Source organism: Vanacampus margaritifer, chromosome 7 (genome assembly GCF_051991255.1).
Source record: "Vanacampus margaritifer isolate UIUO_Vmar chromosome 7, RoL_Vmar_1.0, whole genome shotgun sequence".
Taxonomy (NCBI): Eukaryota; Metazoa; Chordata; class Actinopteri; order Syngnathiformes; family Syngnathidae; genus Vanacampus; species Vanacampus margaritifer.
Window position 1 is genome coordinate 13,185,844 of NC_135438.1, and position 16,809 is coordinate 13,202,652.

Here is a 16,809-nt window from a genome sequence, read left to right on the forward strand (position 1 = left end):
GAATTAATTAAAGAAGCGAATATGAATGCTATTTTAGATGGAAAACAGGAAAGAAACGCTACAGTTTATCAAGAATTACAAAAGCAAACTCTTCCGACGTCATCGCACGGCACAGTCGCTTCCTGTTCTTCTTCTTTTAAATTACTGGTAGATAACATCTCTATGGTCTATACCGCCACCTACAGCGGCGGAGTCCCCTCTCAATATTTGCAAAAGAAGAATAGATGTAAATGGGCATAAGTCATATGTCCGTTTTTCACAAAATTCGCTTAAAAATGTCAAAACATTTGGATGAAAACCTGACAGCTGGTGTGAAAGTGAGTGTATTTTGTTTCTATTATGTGCCCTTATGATTGGTTCAAGTTGTACTCCGCCTATTGCCCAAAATCAGCAGGGATCTAACTCGTCTGCGACATTGAACAGGAAATCAGCAGTAAAAATGGATGGATGGAAAATAAATTTCTAGCTATTTTAGGAAATATTTCACTAGTTTGAATGTGCTCGTGTGTCTTTTCATCCTGAGAAAATGTCTGCCAATGCTGTAATATGCATTTCAGGCCCCTGTTTGGTGATGTCACATTGAAAATAAATGTGAACCAACTGCTTCTTCTTCTGGATCTTATTCAAAAGCATATAAATGTGGTTTTACGCTTTACCCTTCTACAAGTCAGCAAAATCACCTTGGATACCTATTTATGGTACATACTGTATTCAAATATTACATTTGTGGTAACTTGATAAGCTGCAGATGAGGGATGAGGCATCTCCACTCAATAACCAACCACCCACACTTGTCAACAGTTAATATTAATCATTTGATTTATGAAAGACATTTCTACCCTTTTAATTTCCCCTTGCTGACAAATATCCAAGGCTCTTACAGTGCTTGAAATAACACAAATGCCTTCTTAAACATAATAAATAATAAAACATTAAAGAATATCGAGCCACTCTTACAATGTATTGTAATTACCTGAAATCTGAAATGAGCAATAGGTGTCTAATCAGTTTTGTGGTCCGGACACACGTGACCAGAATCTCCCTGCTTGAAAGGCACATAGTACCAAATGTTAGGCTAAATGCCCTGGCTGGCTTCCCTTAAGGAACAATTGAGATTTGACTTATGCAGAGCGAGTGCTGGCATGCATTACATGAGCACACACAAAGTCAGCATGAGCGTAAGCTAGCAATCAATATCAACAAATTTAGCTTCACAATTGCTAGAGGTATGATGAGAAATAAATTTCACATGCCAGCACAGAAGTTTTTTTTTCTTTTTAGTTTAAAATGGCTTGCCTTAATCAGAATCCCACGTCACATTTTAGCCAAAGACCCTTGGTTTAGTGTAAGTGCAGAAATTCACCTATTATGACTGTTTTAATTCCATTTAGTTGAAAACCCCTGGGATTGTTATATTTTGCCATGGAGAAGGTCAGACAAGAGTTCACCCACTGTTTGCTTTTCCTGCCAATAACTAATATGACCTCATTATCTCACCCAAAAACTTGACAGCCACCTGCAAAATACTCCTGGACAAACCCCCGCCCCTCTCCCCCGGTAGTCTTCAATCCATCTTTTCCTCTTTACCTCTGACCTTTTCATCTTCCAATTCCGGCGTGACAATCCGTTCTTCCATCCTGTCATCTGCTCTCTTTCTCAGTGCTGCCATAGCGCTGACCTTTCAGTTTCATTCCTCCTCCATCTCTCCACCTCTCCTCTCCTCCTGGTCCAGGCTGTAATTCAGCTTGTTTCAGGGCCACTTAGGCAGCCAGTGGAGTTAATCTGTCTTTTCAGGTCATAAATCACTTCTTGGCACTTTTCTCTCTTCCTATCTCGTGTCGCTCTCTCTCTCCCTCTCTCTCTCGTTTGCTTACACCTGCTGCATGCAGGCTGCGCATACTTGGAGATGATCGCACCTGACACTCGACGCTGGTGTCCTTTGCACACATGTTCGAGTAGGAGGTGCGTGTGGAGCTGTGTTTCTTTTCACCACTTTAACACCCCGACCAGTGAAACTGCAAACTGCAAAGAGGAGATTGTTTAAAGATGACAAGAACAATCAAAAGTGACGCCGGTCTTCCCGGAGGGAGCTGTTTGTTGTCTTTGTTTTCAAGCACAAACAGCGGCACTTTTAAAGCCTCGTTCAAAGGGTGAGAAAATTGCTTTTGATTTTGCCATACCTAAAAGGAAGCAGCGCACGTGTGCATGCTTTTACGAGCTGGCAGGTGCATGGGAAAGTGCTGCCCCCTGCACAAGACAAAACCATGGACAAGGGTTGCAGTTGGGGGAGGAAGAAATACAGAAGAAAGAAGTAGAAGCAGAGAAGGCAGCTTAGCGTGGCGGGAGGGAGGCCTGAGAACGAAGGGGACGGCGGGTGGAGGGAACGTTGAATAGCACGAGGGGGTGGCAGTGAGGGGACGGCTGAATGAACGTGTTGTGGATCTATTGTGGCCGGCTTGTGAATAGGGTGTTAGTAAGCTAAGTGGTAGCTGGTGATTTACAGCGCCAAGGCCAGTGCAGGTGAAGTGGGCAAATAATAGCCTTTCATAAGCGACCCTCAGCAACAAGAAAAACACATACTACTGAAGGAAGTGAAGTGCTTCACTATGAACTCGTAGTCTGCTGAGCCTTCGGAACAGAAGAACACACAAGGAGGAAATACATTGACTTCTTTTTTTTTTTTTTATCCATTGTGCTATTTGTAAAAAAAAAATAATAATGAGCAGATAACCTTTTTTTGTTTTGGATGATAACAAAAAAAAGAGATGGTGATAAAAGATTAAAAGGCTACATTGGATTAGTTAGCCTTTATTTGACGACGGCACTTTGATGAAGCAAACATCTAAAATTTGAATAGGTAGAGTAGAAAAGTTATTGTCGGAGTGTAGAAATGAAAGCACTTGCTGATAACAGTCTAAGCAAGGCTAATATTCAAAAAATGCTCAGACATTGCACAGTGATTTGCTAGCAAACCATGCTAGCACGCCATATTATTTTTTCAAAACAACTCCATCTATTTCTATGTTGTACTTTATCATTTTTTGATTACACACTCATAAGACAAGGTCAACAAAACTTCCTTCTGGAGGTCCATCCATCCAGCCATTATCCGAACTGCTTATTCCTCACAAGGGTCGCGGACCTTCTGAGGTTAAAATGACTACATTTAATTGCCATGATTTCCTTTGCTCAAAACGGACTCACAGAACAAATTAATATTGCAAGCTGGAGTTCCACTGTATAGGATTTTATTAATTCCCCACAAGTCAAATTCAGGTTTTACAGCAGCAAAGTTGACTGCAGCAACATATCAGAGAATCCCTTAATATCAAGAGTATCATCCCAAAAAAAAAAAAGAGCAGAATGAGAGCAACCATGTGGGAGTTATATGAGTCAACTGTACATGAATAAATAACTCTATATTGCTGGCGTTTGGCAGAATCCTCATACTTCCAAAATCCTCACAATTTGTTCAGCCGTTAATATTACATCGTCAAAGAGCGCAAGCCATTTTCAACATGTGGTCAAATTTAGCAAAAACCACACCCACACGTGTGGACTGACCAACAGTACTGATTTGTAGAAACAATATGACAATTACCAAATTGTGATATGTAATAAATAAGATACACACATATTGTCCTCTCCAAAAGGAGTGGATCAGAGCGGCCAATTCCTTTATTTTTGGTGTAGACTGAAAACATTTGGGTCTGCCATTAAAAGAGGAATACGAGACGATTTTATTTCCAGGTATTTTCATCTGCATCTGATACATAACTTTGATTTTGTGTTTGAACCCACTCATTTTTCACTTGAGCAAAACAATTTTATTATTGGACTAACAAGTGTGTTTTGTTGCCAGAAGTGTTTAGTCAAACAACAGCGCTACATTTCTGCGCTCAATTTAAGTTTTGGGTTTTGTCTTCTATGAAGTCTACCATTTGAAAAAAAACCTGTAAAAGAGATAACCCATTGGTGTACTCAGCAACAGCTGTTGGATAGATCAGGAACAGATAGATCAAGGGAAACGGCAGCAGCTGATGACAGAAACATTGTGAGCGCTGTTAAGAAGAACACACCTGTTAGCGACATCAACGACAACCATGGGCACTGGAGCTTATCTCAGCTGACTTATTTTATTTATTTATTTATTTTCAAGGGGGATAGCACAGCCAACAATGAATTGAGAAAAATTCTCCTGGACGAGTGCAGACAGACTCTTAGGTGTTCTTCTGTTTGTCACTTTTTCCAGCATTGGTGGCACTAATGGTTAGCATGTCGGCCTTGCCGTGATGCGCTCACCTTTGAACCACAACAGGGGTGAACAGTTTAAACTGGATGGAGGGATGGATGGATGAATTTTCCGTCATAGTTTGATCCAAGATAGTCGAGGTAGCTGAGGTCATGAGCGGTACATGCACTTTTTCAGCCTTATGCCAGGTGCAATTTTCAACTGATCTTTGAACATTCAACTGCTTTTTTTCTCTCTCCCTTTTCTCATAGAAACAAAAGCTCTGTTCGGTATAAAGGGATATCTGTAACAAGTAAGCAGAGCTAGATTAGATCAAAGGTAAAGTCTGCTCATTTTTATAGTTTCTTGCTCTACCAGTCACAATTTTCATTTGAAGAGCTTCAAACGTTTAGGGATCATTAGACGATGTCAAAGCAAGAGTTATATAGATTTGATGGAATGTGTGACCCTGGATGCTTGAGGTACTCCTATTAGTATACACCTCATCTCTTTATATTTCTTTACAGATGACATTTCTCAGTTGATTTTCTTTTAAGCTAATCAGGTCAATAGCTCAGGACACACAAAGTCAAGGGGAGCAACATATGTTTGCACTGGTATTAGTGATGCAACACTAGGCAACATTTGGCACATTGGACATACAGCAACGTCCACGTTTAACCTGCTGTTTCAAAAATAATCAGCTTTTAGTAAAACAGGACAATCAGAAGATGCAGGCAGGCTGTGGTGGAGTTTCTTCAAAAGGAAAACTATGACTTTGCGTTGAGTTTACATTGAATAGACTGGCGTTTGTCCACAGTCTAAAACTTTAACCATCTTAAAACAGACAGATCACACAGAGCAATGGATTTTGCAGGTGCTCTAGAATGGGTCTGTTGCCATGTCATCTGTTATCTTTACACATTATTAACCAATTTAAAGTGTTGAAAATAGCTTGGGAACAAATGTATTAACGCTCTTGAACGCTCCACTGTCTTCCCTCTTCCCTCAATCTCATGGGCATTAAGTCATATACAGTATAAGATTGAGAGCCTAGATCTTTTTTTATTTTTATTTTATTTTATTTTTTAAACAAGAATGAGTGAAAATAGGTTTGAAACATTTGAGTAGGTCTGTGTTGTTAAAAATGGATCGAGGAATTGTGTTAGCCACAAAGGAACTGTAAATGCTTCCGATTATTTTCCACATATAAAATAGCATATCGCTAGCATTGGGCTAATAAATTTATATTTCCAAAATCTGCACTTTTCAGGAGACCTCAAAAACGGCATGTTTGTTCAACCATTCCCATGGCATAAATAAAGAGACCAAACCTTTTTCAACACTTAACATTGGTGAATAATTCGTAAAAATGACACCCACACGTGTAGACTGATCGAAAGTATAATATATCGATTTTTTTTTAAATATGAAAATTGCATAATAATGTAGTAATAATGTTAAATTAGTGATTGAACATGATTTTGGTGTAGTATAATGATGTTGGTCGCAACAGTACACAGTAAATTATGTAGAATAAATTTAACTATTTGGAGTGGGACCAAATTTATTGTGTATATGACAGCAATATAAGGTCTAAAACAAACTTGAACCAAACAGTGTTTAGTAAATTTTTGAATAATGTTTCCCCCCCTGAAAAGTCCTTCTTTTTGAGATGCGAGGATTCCACCCAACAGATACAATATGTAGCTGTCCTTGCTGAATATTTACTAAGTCTCTATAGACTTCTTAGTGTATGAAGTTGCGTGATAAGTAAGAACTGATGAATCCACATCCCGTTCTCATGAATTCAAACTCTGGAAAGACGGACCAACCGTAAAAATGGTGGCCCACCTTAAGCGAGTATACGAAGACAGGTGCAATGTTTTCAACATTATTTTTGGAATAAATACTTTGTCGATGTAAGGAAACCATAACTGATAAAGAAGATGTGTACATAAAAAAATAACACAAATTCATCTTTTCAAAATAAGTCTTGCAAAAAGCAAAACAGGACATTTGCAACTTTGGGTCATATTTCTAACTAGCGTTTTTGCCATTCTAAAATCATAATCTTTTAACCCTGACCCAAGATACTACTGTAGATGCAAGGCAATAGACAACAAAAACACTGACTGCCCAGTCTGCCCTTTCTTCCAATACCTGTCTACCCGTGCTGTGTGAGGAATGCTGAGATTATTTTTTTCCCAACCCAGCTTTTCACCATGGGGACCTTGAGCAAATATCCACGGTATTAGAACAACAAGCCCTGTGACGAATGGGAGAAAATAGAGGAGGCACACTTTGTTTACGTGTGTGTGTGTGAGTCCAGTGTGTGAGTACGCGTTTGCCATTCTGATTTGTTGAGAAAGGAAGTGGATTCAGCCGACCAATATCCTGCCTCCTTTTCCACTGCAGGATTGTGGTAAGAGCCAACACACACCTACACACTTGCACTGCAATCATCCACCGCATCTGACTGTGCTCTGCATTATGTAAAGACAGATTTTGCTTCGGAGACTTGCAGGAAGGGTCATCTAAAAATGTGCATCCACGTTGTAAAGTAGCACAAGCAGCTGGAGTGACAACAGTTAGCCCCAGCTAGCCTCTCCCAAAACCTCGCACGGTCTCTTCCAGAGAGCCGAAGACCTCGGCCTTCCTCCTAATGATCCCCCATCCCTCTCGGCTCCTCCTCCTCCTCTGCCCTTCCCGCCCCAGAGCGTTCCCACTCCTGACAGAGCAGTTAATCATACACCATCTCGGTAGGTCTCATCCCAGTGCGTGGTTGCGCATGCACGTGTCCAGATGTACACTTTCATTTTCAGCATGACAAAGGATATCCTAGCAACGCCTCTATTTTCAATCATGTCAAAGTCCTCTCTTCAACTTCTTCTCAGCTTCGTAAACATCATCCCATCCCATCAACCAGAGTAAAGCCCTTTTCACACTGCACTCGTTGACCATGCGAAATGATCAATTGCCAGTGTGCCCATATTTTGAAGTGCTGACGTAGCAGCCTACCAGGAAGTAAAAATTGAGATTTTACCACTAGGCCACACCTGACAAGATGTATCTTTCATTGTTGCAGTAGAGAAAAACTAAGGCAGCGCCAGGGCACAAACCCAGAAGCCCGGAGCGCCCCCCCACCCCAACACGGCCCGCGCCCCAAGCCCAACGCAGCACAATGGGGCACGGCAGGCCCACCAGGCACCCCACCGACCCACAGCCCCCGTTTACCCCACCGACCCACAGCCCCCATACACACCCGCCACCACCACAACCCAGCCCCCACCGCCCCCAGACATCCCCCCCAAACCTTTCACATGGCCGCTTTTCATCATTTTCAACGGGTGTTGCTTACTTCCTGAACCCCAGTTGAATTTCGCGCGCCACCGGAATCACGTGATTGCAACCTTCCTATATGTGTCCTGAAATTATATACGGACCAATCCATGGTGTAACCCGCCTTTTGCCCCCAAAGTTACCTGGCCCAAAATGTGAAATTATAATCCATTCAATCATAACGTTCCATCATTTTATTTTCCTCACCTAAGTATTTGGATATAAAAACCTGCAGATAAATGATTCAGGGTTCATCTCTTGTCTTATCGTTTCATGTCAGTGTAGGTGATTTATGTATAAATCAAACTGCTGTGCTTTGTCATTTTTAGGAGTAGAATTACTGTCAATGGCCTATTTTCAATAATGGATTTGGTGATGTACTGAAATTGAGTAGGGTCCATCCATAGTCCCAGACCATGGAAAAACATGTCATGTGGTTTAGGGACATCAATTTGCCAGATTATCCCTAAAAGAACACGTCCATATTGGCTGATGAAAGATCATAATGATATTGTATGTTGTACAGAGAGAGAGGGAGAGAGAGAAAGAGAGAGAGAGAGAGAGAGAGAGAGAGACATACCCATTTGTAAATATCCTTTTCGCTCACACTGAATGAAGGCAAGAAAATGTAGATTGATTTAAATGAGTCCTGTCCTCCTCCCTCTTGCTGACACACGCACTTGCTTGTGTTAATGTGGGCGTGAGCAAGTTTTACAAGTCAGCAATTTTAAGTGTGAAAATTGCTCCTGCTCTCTTTAAATTTCCTATTAAACATCATTTGATTACCCTTGCACGATTGTAACCAGGGCACCACACTCATGTGCCAGGACATACACGCACACACGCACACCATCCTTCTCTTTATTCTGTCAAAGGCAAACACACTAAGTTCAACACTGCGTGACTTCCCATGTGATGTTCATCCTTGGCCACTATTTCATTAGACGGGGGCCTGGCAAGCTATTCTGGGAGAGAATGGCACGTCTTTGTTGGTTGCTGAGCCGGGGAGACGTCTCCAATAGCAACTGAGACCTATATGGCCTCCCGGTGCGGCGTCCGGCTCGCCTTCGTAATGCATCCGTGCCAAATGGCTTCATCCGCTCGCGTTTATTCAGGTGCGTGCGTCCAGATGTGTGCTTTAGGATGCATGTTTGCAGATGAAAGCGGGCGCGACGATCTGTCAGCGGCAGGTCAATGGAAGCGAGGATGAACATGTTAGTGTCAGCTGCAGCCCTGTGGGGGATGAGCTAAGGAGGGGAGTGAGCGAGTGATGCCACCGATATTGATCCTGCCGGGTAATTACAGCACGATTTATTACCATGGAAAGGGCGGCGGGGGGGAAAGGCGAGGAGGGGTCGGATAGAGACAAAGATAGAAGCGATCATATTCAGTTTAGGCTTGTAAGTCAGGTTTTTGGCCGGCGTGAACAAGGTCAGAACGAGACGGGAATGGATCACTTTACTCGTCCGTCCCTTGAGTGTGATTCGATCACTGTTGCGCTTCCTGAAAACGTTCCCCGCCACTCTTCCGCCCTCATTTTTGTTGTGTAACTACAGGAGACTTCCTTGCATATGTTCATCTGCTGCATGCTGGCTGTGGCTTCGCCTGTAATCAGTGTTGTGATGTGAAAGGAAGGTGCTTGTCTCTTTTGTTTTTGCGGCTTGTGAAATGTGGGAGTCGTGCGTGGGCGTCGTGCATGATCCTTGTGAGCATGTGCGTGCATGTGTTTTGTGTGTGACACAAAACAGAGAGAAGACTGTGAATTTTTTTTGGGGGGGGTGGGGGGGGCACGTTTAGCCACATCCTGTAGTTCAATGAGTGACGCACGCACCATAAGCCACCACTGTTGTTGACTTTGGTCCTTGAATATTCTATAGAGCTTTGCAACTACACTTGATTTTCGGACTAAAACCTTTCATTAAATGCTGTTATCCAGTGAGTGTGAGATAGTCCAGGATGTACTAACCTTTCCAATAATTATTTTTATACATTAAAAGCCTGTAATAAGCATGTCTTGTTGTCAAGTGCATTTTGTCGCATCTAGTGAACAAAACATGTTTTGAGTGTTTTTGCATTTCACAAAATGCAGCATATTAACGCTTGATAAATATTTAGTCAAGTCAACAAGTGAGAGATGTTGGTGGGGGTCTGGAGAAGTCCACTCCTTATTGGAGCTGTGGAGTCAGACGAAGAGATGACTGATTTGTGACACACGTCAGTGAGTTCATGTCATCCTTAATTGCCGAAATGACGACATCGAGGAGCGATTTTTCCTCCATTGTTGTTCTTACAGACAAGTTATGTGTATCGCTCTCCTTATCAATGGAGTTTTGTGGGAGGGTCTAATTTTCCATATTTACTGGCGGCAACTGCATATAGTCTTAGCTAATTATGTGTTTTATCATTAATGTTAGTTGTTTGTGTTTCCCTGTAGTCTAATAGTAGCATTGTAGCAAAGTGGTCGTATTTCCAATTTTAATGTGTGTCAATGCTGCTTCTGTGAATTTATACATATTTGACATTTTATTTGATTTCTTATTTAACTATGAGTAACTCAGAGGATTTTGGCCACTGAACTGTTTTAAACTTCTAAAGAAAGGTGAACAAAAGGCCTCCCAGATGGGTGATGGTCCATTATTATTATTGTGCTTTATGAAAACATTTGTGACCTGCAGTGCATATGCATTTTTCCCATATTAAATTAAGGAGAATAGCGACCCAATCAGAGTAGACCTTATTTATATATTGAATATATTCTAATATTAATCACAAAAACAATTTGTTCAATATCAGAGATTTGTGACTGAGCTTGAAAGAGGAAATCGTGTTCATTTTTCATATTCAACTGAAATGATATTGCACCCACAAGACCACAAGATCACGGGGGTTCACGCTGGAGAGTTAAGTTCACGCAATAAAAAACATGTATATAGAGCGCTACTGGTAAACACTAGCCTCACTTCGCCTGTCTTCACATTAATATGCTTTTTGGACATTATTTCTGGGACTTCTACCATGGATGGCTCTTCTACCACGGATAAGTACGTTTTGTGTTTAAATAGTGTTACTTTGTCAAGCTTAATTTATTTTGAGCTTATTTTTTGTCTTTTAAATGTCCGACACATGTCAAGCTTTGCAGTTAGCTAGCTTCCCTAATTTTTTTTTTTTTTAAATTATTAAAAAACAAGTTCGCAAATGGTTTTATTTTGAAATACCAGATTTACCTTGATGCCAACGCCTGACTTCCTGTCCGGCTCGTGTAATTTCTTCAGCTTCGTGAACATTTTCATGTGGAATCTGGAAAAAAATAGAAACCTTGCGGAAACCTTCAGCAGCTCCGCATCTGATACGCACCGCATCCGCGCCGCACTGCAGCTGGTGTGAATTGACACGCAGACTTAAATGCTTTCTATTCCGTTTTACACATTCAGTGTGAATTGGGCTTAAGTCGGACCTTTACATTAATTCTAAATAGTACAATTATAAAATTTGATAATTATTTTTTTAAGAAAGTAATTTATTCTATAAAATGTATAGCAACACATATTAAAACAATATCCAACAAATAATTATTGATATCATATATTATTTAAAATATTACATACACTTTTAAACCTTTTTTTCACCTCATCTACGAATGACCTGGCACATCTGTCCATTTTATGTAACAAATGTGGCATTTCAGCGTTTGCCCACTCATGATACTGCAGAATAAGAAAGTGGGTTGAATAATTCAATACTATTATTTATGCCAAAATGCAATTTTTCTTGTTGCATGTTCTCATTGTAATGACAGCACTGGTAATGTTCCGTTAGTGGAGTTGTTATTCTAGACCGCACCGATATCTCTCTTTAAATGTGCATGCGTATTTTCTTATCAGTCTTTGGGCACTGTGTTCATTGTCAAAAGAAACCTTCCTCTAATGTGCACAAGGCAGGAGGTCGGGGCAGCTTTCACTTAGCCTCCGAGCTCTTCGGAGAACATCTATCTGTCAACATTTCCAGGCATTGCAAGGTCGATCTCACAAACACACGCGCGCGCACAAACACACACACGCTCATATGAAGGTGCTTCAATCATTAAAATAGCAACATCTTGGTGCAGAATGTTGTTAAATTTACACATTTGCAGCAGGCAACAAGCTGCTGCCCAGCAGAGCTGAGACTGTGTTGAGCATCATTATGAGCGTTTGGGGTTGCTGCTTCTAATTGGGAGAGTGAAGCATGAAAAAAAAAGTTCTGTCTGGAGAGGCCATCTTACAACTATGATGTGAAGAGTCTGTGTTTTTCCTGTTGCTTTTTACACTCAAGCCCAATTGAGTCAAACCAAAAACACACGCACACACAGACAGCTGGAACTCCCAGCCGGGAGAGAGATGAAGAGGAGGAGATTCAGTAACTCTTCTTCTCTTCTCTCTCATTTAACCAAAGCCTCTGATGAGGACGGGAAGCGTCTGTGGCCCTCCTCTGTTTAAAAGTGTGAAAGCGCCGGTTGGGTATGGCAGCTAAGACATTTTCCACGCTTCTTTTGTTGTCAGACAGCTCTAAGTGTGTGTCGTTGCCACAACCCGCCCCTGTTTGTGTGTTGTTCTCGCGCGGCGGCTTTGGAAATGTGGATGTTTGCATTTTTTTTCTCAGCAGTGAGACTGTTGAAAGGAATGTATATCTCTGTATTCAGATGGAACTATTTAAGACACAAACTATTATTTTTTGCTGTGTGATATTGTTCTCTGTCAAATAAGGAACCCTCTTATGTTGCAGAATGCAATATAAGGTGGCTTAGCTGAAGCAAAACAACAATTCTGAACATGTGTTTCTCCCACACTCAAGCCTAAACTTCCTGAAACTTAGTTTAAGGAATAAGATTCAAAGCAAGTATTATCCAATAGATTTTTCATAACACGGAAAAATGTCCCGTTTTCTTCTGCTATTATCTGTGAAACATTGGTAGGAATCTACAGCTTACAGCTGCCCTAGTTTTATTTTATTTCAAAGAGATTTCAGTTTTCCTGATACTGCCAATTAGATGTTTGACAGTTAGTTCAGTAGTGATCTAACTTGGTCTTACGTTATTATACCACAAACACCTGGTGTTTGGTTAATAACGCTCGTCTTGTTTTCTTGTATATACAATGACTTGTTTTAATTTTTTTTATATTTTTAAGACAATTAGGTTTGTATTTAGTTGGTATTGGCAGGTAAACACAATGTAGATAGATAGATAGATAGATAGATAGATAGATAGATGGATGGATGGATGGAAGGATAGATAGATAGATAGATAGATAGATAGATAGATAGATAGATAGATAGATAGATAGATGGATGGAAGGATAGATAGATAGATAGATAGATAGATAGATAGATAGATAGATAGATAGATAGATAGATAGATAGATAGATAGATAGATAGATAGATAGATAGATAGATAGATGGATGGATAGAAGGATAGATAGATAGATAGATAGATAGATAGATAGATAGATAGATAGATAGATAGGTTGCTTGGGAGACCGGGGCTAGTTGTATCACGGTAAGTTGTCACATTGCAATTTTCTTCTCCACCAGAGGTCGCAACTAAAAAGTGGAATACTAGTTTTCTTCGTATAAATGGTCAGAGGTTGTGTATTGTCTGAGAAGACAGAAGAGAATAGCACATTGAGAAACATGGAAACAAGCGTCGTACACGAACAAATACTGTCAACAAATCATGTGAACTCGATAGTGGAGAGATTCAGGCATCTTTTCATGCCTCAGTCACTGCTCTGTTTTAAGATAACTTGAAATTAGAGCAAGTATTAGCCAACATGGTAGTTTGGGGCAATTTGTCTCAGTCATTTTGCGGTTTGTTGTCACAAGAATGGTTCCAATGAAAAATGCACCTCTGGCAACTCAGTGTACGTATGCCAGAATTTTTCTTCAGATGATGAGTCTGAAGAGTGAGGAAATGAATTTGCCATGTTCTGTTTCATTGTTTAAAAATTGATTTCCCAGCTGTTGGAACTACAGTATGCCCACTGGTATAAGTTTCAAGACCTTTATAGAATATGCATCTGTGGGATGGGCTGATTTACAATTACTTTTAACCGAGAAGTCGAATGCCATCGGTATAAGGAGCAGCTACTTTGTAAAATTGTGAAATGTTTCTTTCTCGTCACTTATAAGACTTAACTCATCCAACTCGCCAAAGAAAGATAAAGAACAGTTAGCGACAACATGAAGCTGCTTTGAAATTATGCCAAATGTGCTGACAAGAAACATTGTGAAATATAATCCACCCACCACAAATGTTTGAAGTTTTTGTCATATTTTGTTTCCGTCATTCACATAGATGATGACTCACTGCTGCTTTCAGTTGTCCACTCTCTTAATTTCATTTAGCATTTTTGGCTTGCAATTTCCAGTTTGGCCCAAGCAGAAGTGCTTCTCATTGTAATATGGAGGAAACGGGTGAACAACATCTCTAATTACACTTCACCCACTGACACTCATTTACATACAAACACAATCACACTCCAGTCCAAAACCTTCATTATCTCTGAATTCCATTCTTGTAGGGCATGATATTCTTACTGCTATATTTCATTCAAGCTCCGTTTCTCAGCAATGCTGCATAATTACCACAGCAACTGAGTAGGGATGTTTTCACTCTGATGTCTTTATTTTTCCTCTCTTAGTCTATGTAAAAGGTTAGATGATACCACTGTGAACAATGGTGCTTTCTCAGTGTTGGGATTATTATATGGAGTGTGCATGCATCTGGTACTTCTACCACTACTACTACTATCATAAAAAAAAATGTTCTCGACAGTTAAAAATAGGGCTGCAGTGGGAGTCTTTTTTGCCCCCCTACATACATGCGACTACTTTGACTTTTACAACTTGGGACCATACCTGTGCCTTTCATACCCTGGAGAACGTATAAATAGTTTTTTTTTAGAGTTCAGCCTCTAAATATACTATAAAAAATAAAGGCGCAATGAGAGTATTTTCAATGTTTGGCTTCTACCCTTTTTAGGGCCAGAAATGTACTGGCAGGCAGTGCATTTCAGAACCCGCCCTTCAGTGGGGGCTTCAGTGACGTAATCTAACTCTTAATACCACCATGAACATATCATTTTTATAATGTCTACATCTGCATTAATAAAAAGTTAACCCCCGGAGCAAACACATTTTTATCTCCTATTGAATGATTTGCTTCTAATTGAGTTCCAAAAGCATCCACAATCAGATTTTGTTCGACCTAAGAGGTTCCACTTTAAAGGCCAAATGATTTTTTTTTCTCGCTTTTCTGACTGCACAACTTTGCCAGAGGCTCCACTGTTTCCCCTCACACCTCTTTTTCTTCATCTTAACAACTGGGCCTCTCTCAAAGCACGTGCACACCCCCCGAATAAGCCCTTTTGTGCGGCCATTATAATGTGAATGAGGGGGCCGCTAGCTCCATTGAGAGGTGCATGAGAGAGTGTGTGTCAGTGCAAATGGGTTTGGGGGAGATTGATGAACTAGTGAGGAGGGAAAGAGGGAACACCTAATCAAGTTAAACCTGTTGGACTGACATGCTTTGCCTGGCAGAAAGACATTTGGCACTAGTGGGCATAAAAGGAGAGGAAAGGGCCGGCCTGGCCAGAAATTCATTTATGTAAAATGAACCCACGTCTATCGTGGCAGTAATGCTTTCATGCTTTCACTACACTATAGTTTAACCCATTCCCCCACTTTTAACATTTAAATTAATCAAAACACACAAAGTTATTAAAACATACTTGTCCAAGTATTCCGTAGCTCCTATTCTAATCTCGCTCACGCAGTTTTCCAAATAAGGCCAAAGCGTGCTTGCTTCAAGCTGTGTATTTGTCACGCTAAGTTGAAGTTTACTGTAAAACTGGCAAATAAAACATATGAGATTTGCATTAAAAAATGTACATCCGAACCATATTAATTTGTCTAACCAAAGTCTATTAGCTTAATGTTAGCATATATTGTAAAACCCATACTCATGAATTAGCAAGTTTGGGAATGACTGCTCGAGTTGTATTTGATTCAAAATATGACAAAAAAAAAAAGGGCATAAAATGTTGATCACTTTTCAATTCAAGCAGATGTATGTGAATGTCTTGTTTTGCTTAAAGTAAATGTCTTGTAAATTTGACACACCACAGAGAAGAGTGTTGTTAACAACCCTGCCAAATTTGAATGAGGCTTCAAATCCTAAAACTTCAAATCTTTCTCTCTGCTGATGTGTCCATTGAATGCACAGAAACCACAACCCGCTCTTCTGTCACCTGTCAATCAAACACATATCATACGACCTGGAAAAACAGATTCTTCTTTCATCAACAATAACGGCGACATTGCGATCTAAAAAAAAACTGCCACAATATCGTCATTGTCACACATCAGCACATCTGTTAAAAAAGCCAGTTTGTTTTCTATTTGGGCAGTTTCACCATCCTCTGGTGGTTAGTTTATTAGTGCAGTTTGATTTTAATTCTGCATGTTTTGGCCACTTTTGTTTAAGACCCAGGCTAATGGCCAGATGAAGGGGAACGTAATGTGTTTGACTAATTATTTGAACATGGAAATAATAAAAACTGTTTAACCTACAGGTATATTCCACAATCATTACGTCATCAGAAAGTATTTATGCTTATACGACTTATGAGGCTGAAATATTTGAACTTTTCAATATAGAATAGGCTTATTTAATAATGGCTCAAGCCTCAAGGCCACTGGCGTGCACAGGTAGACCCCTAGTGGTGCTCACACCCTTGCCCCTCTGCCCTCTCTCAAAAAAAGTGCCCTTTGGAAAGTTCCTTTTTTTTTTTTTTTTTTATATAAACACTTTACTGAGGCCAGGTCAATGTTGACACAATCTTTTAGAAAAGCTGCATGATTAATCGCGTGTGAAAAAAACAAACAATATGCGTCCCCTGCACGCAAACACCCGACCTAGCTCTCTCGCTCGCTCGCTTCCTTTCCTTTCCTTTGTCATGTGAACACTAATTACCCACGGTCGCGGTGTGCGACAGACACACACACACACACACACACGCATCTCCTTCCTTTGCTGCTCCACCCCAGCCAGGTAACTGTGTTATGAATCCAGTTAAATTGTATTGTTTGTTTGCCCTCTATTCCCTACCTATAATCATTTTGTTGTGAAGTAGCCTGTCTCATACAGCACAAACAACTAAGCATAAATTATCTGATACTAGCCACCTATTGTTAAAAT

At 40.3% G+C, this 16,809-nt stretch overlaps 1 protein-coding gene across 2 annotated transcripts in view; it reads right to left on the reverse strand.

Moving 5' to 3' along the window:
- LOC144055571 (uncharacterized) overlaps nt 1–1,906 on the reverse strand; it is a 36,942-nt gene extending 35,036 nt beyond the window's left edge. For both annotated transcript variants that reach the window (XM_077571655.1, XM_077571654.1), the window contains exon 1: nt 1,588–1,906. In XM_077571655.1, the coding sequence (XP_077427781.1) occupies nt 1,588–1,669 (82 nt within the window). In that variant the 5' untranslated portion in view covers nt 1,670–1,906. The remainder of the gene's footprint in view (nt 1–1,587) is intronic.
- Between the last annotated feature and the right edge of the window lie 14,903 nt (nt 1,907–16,809).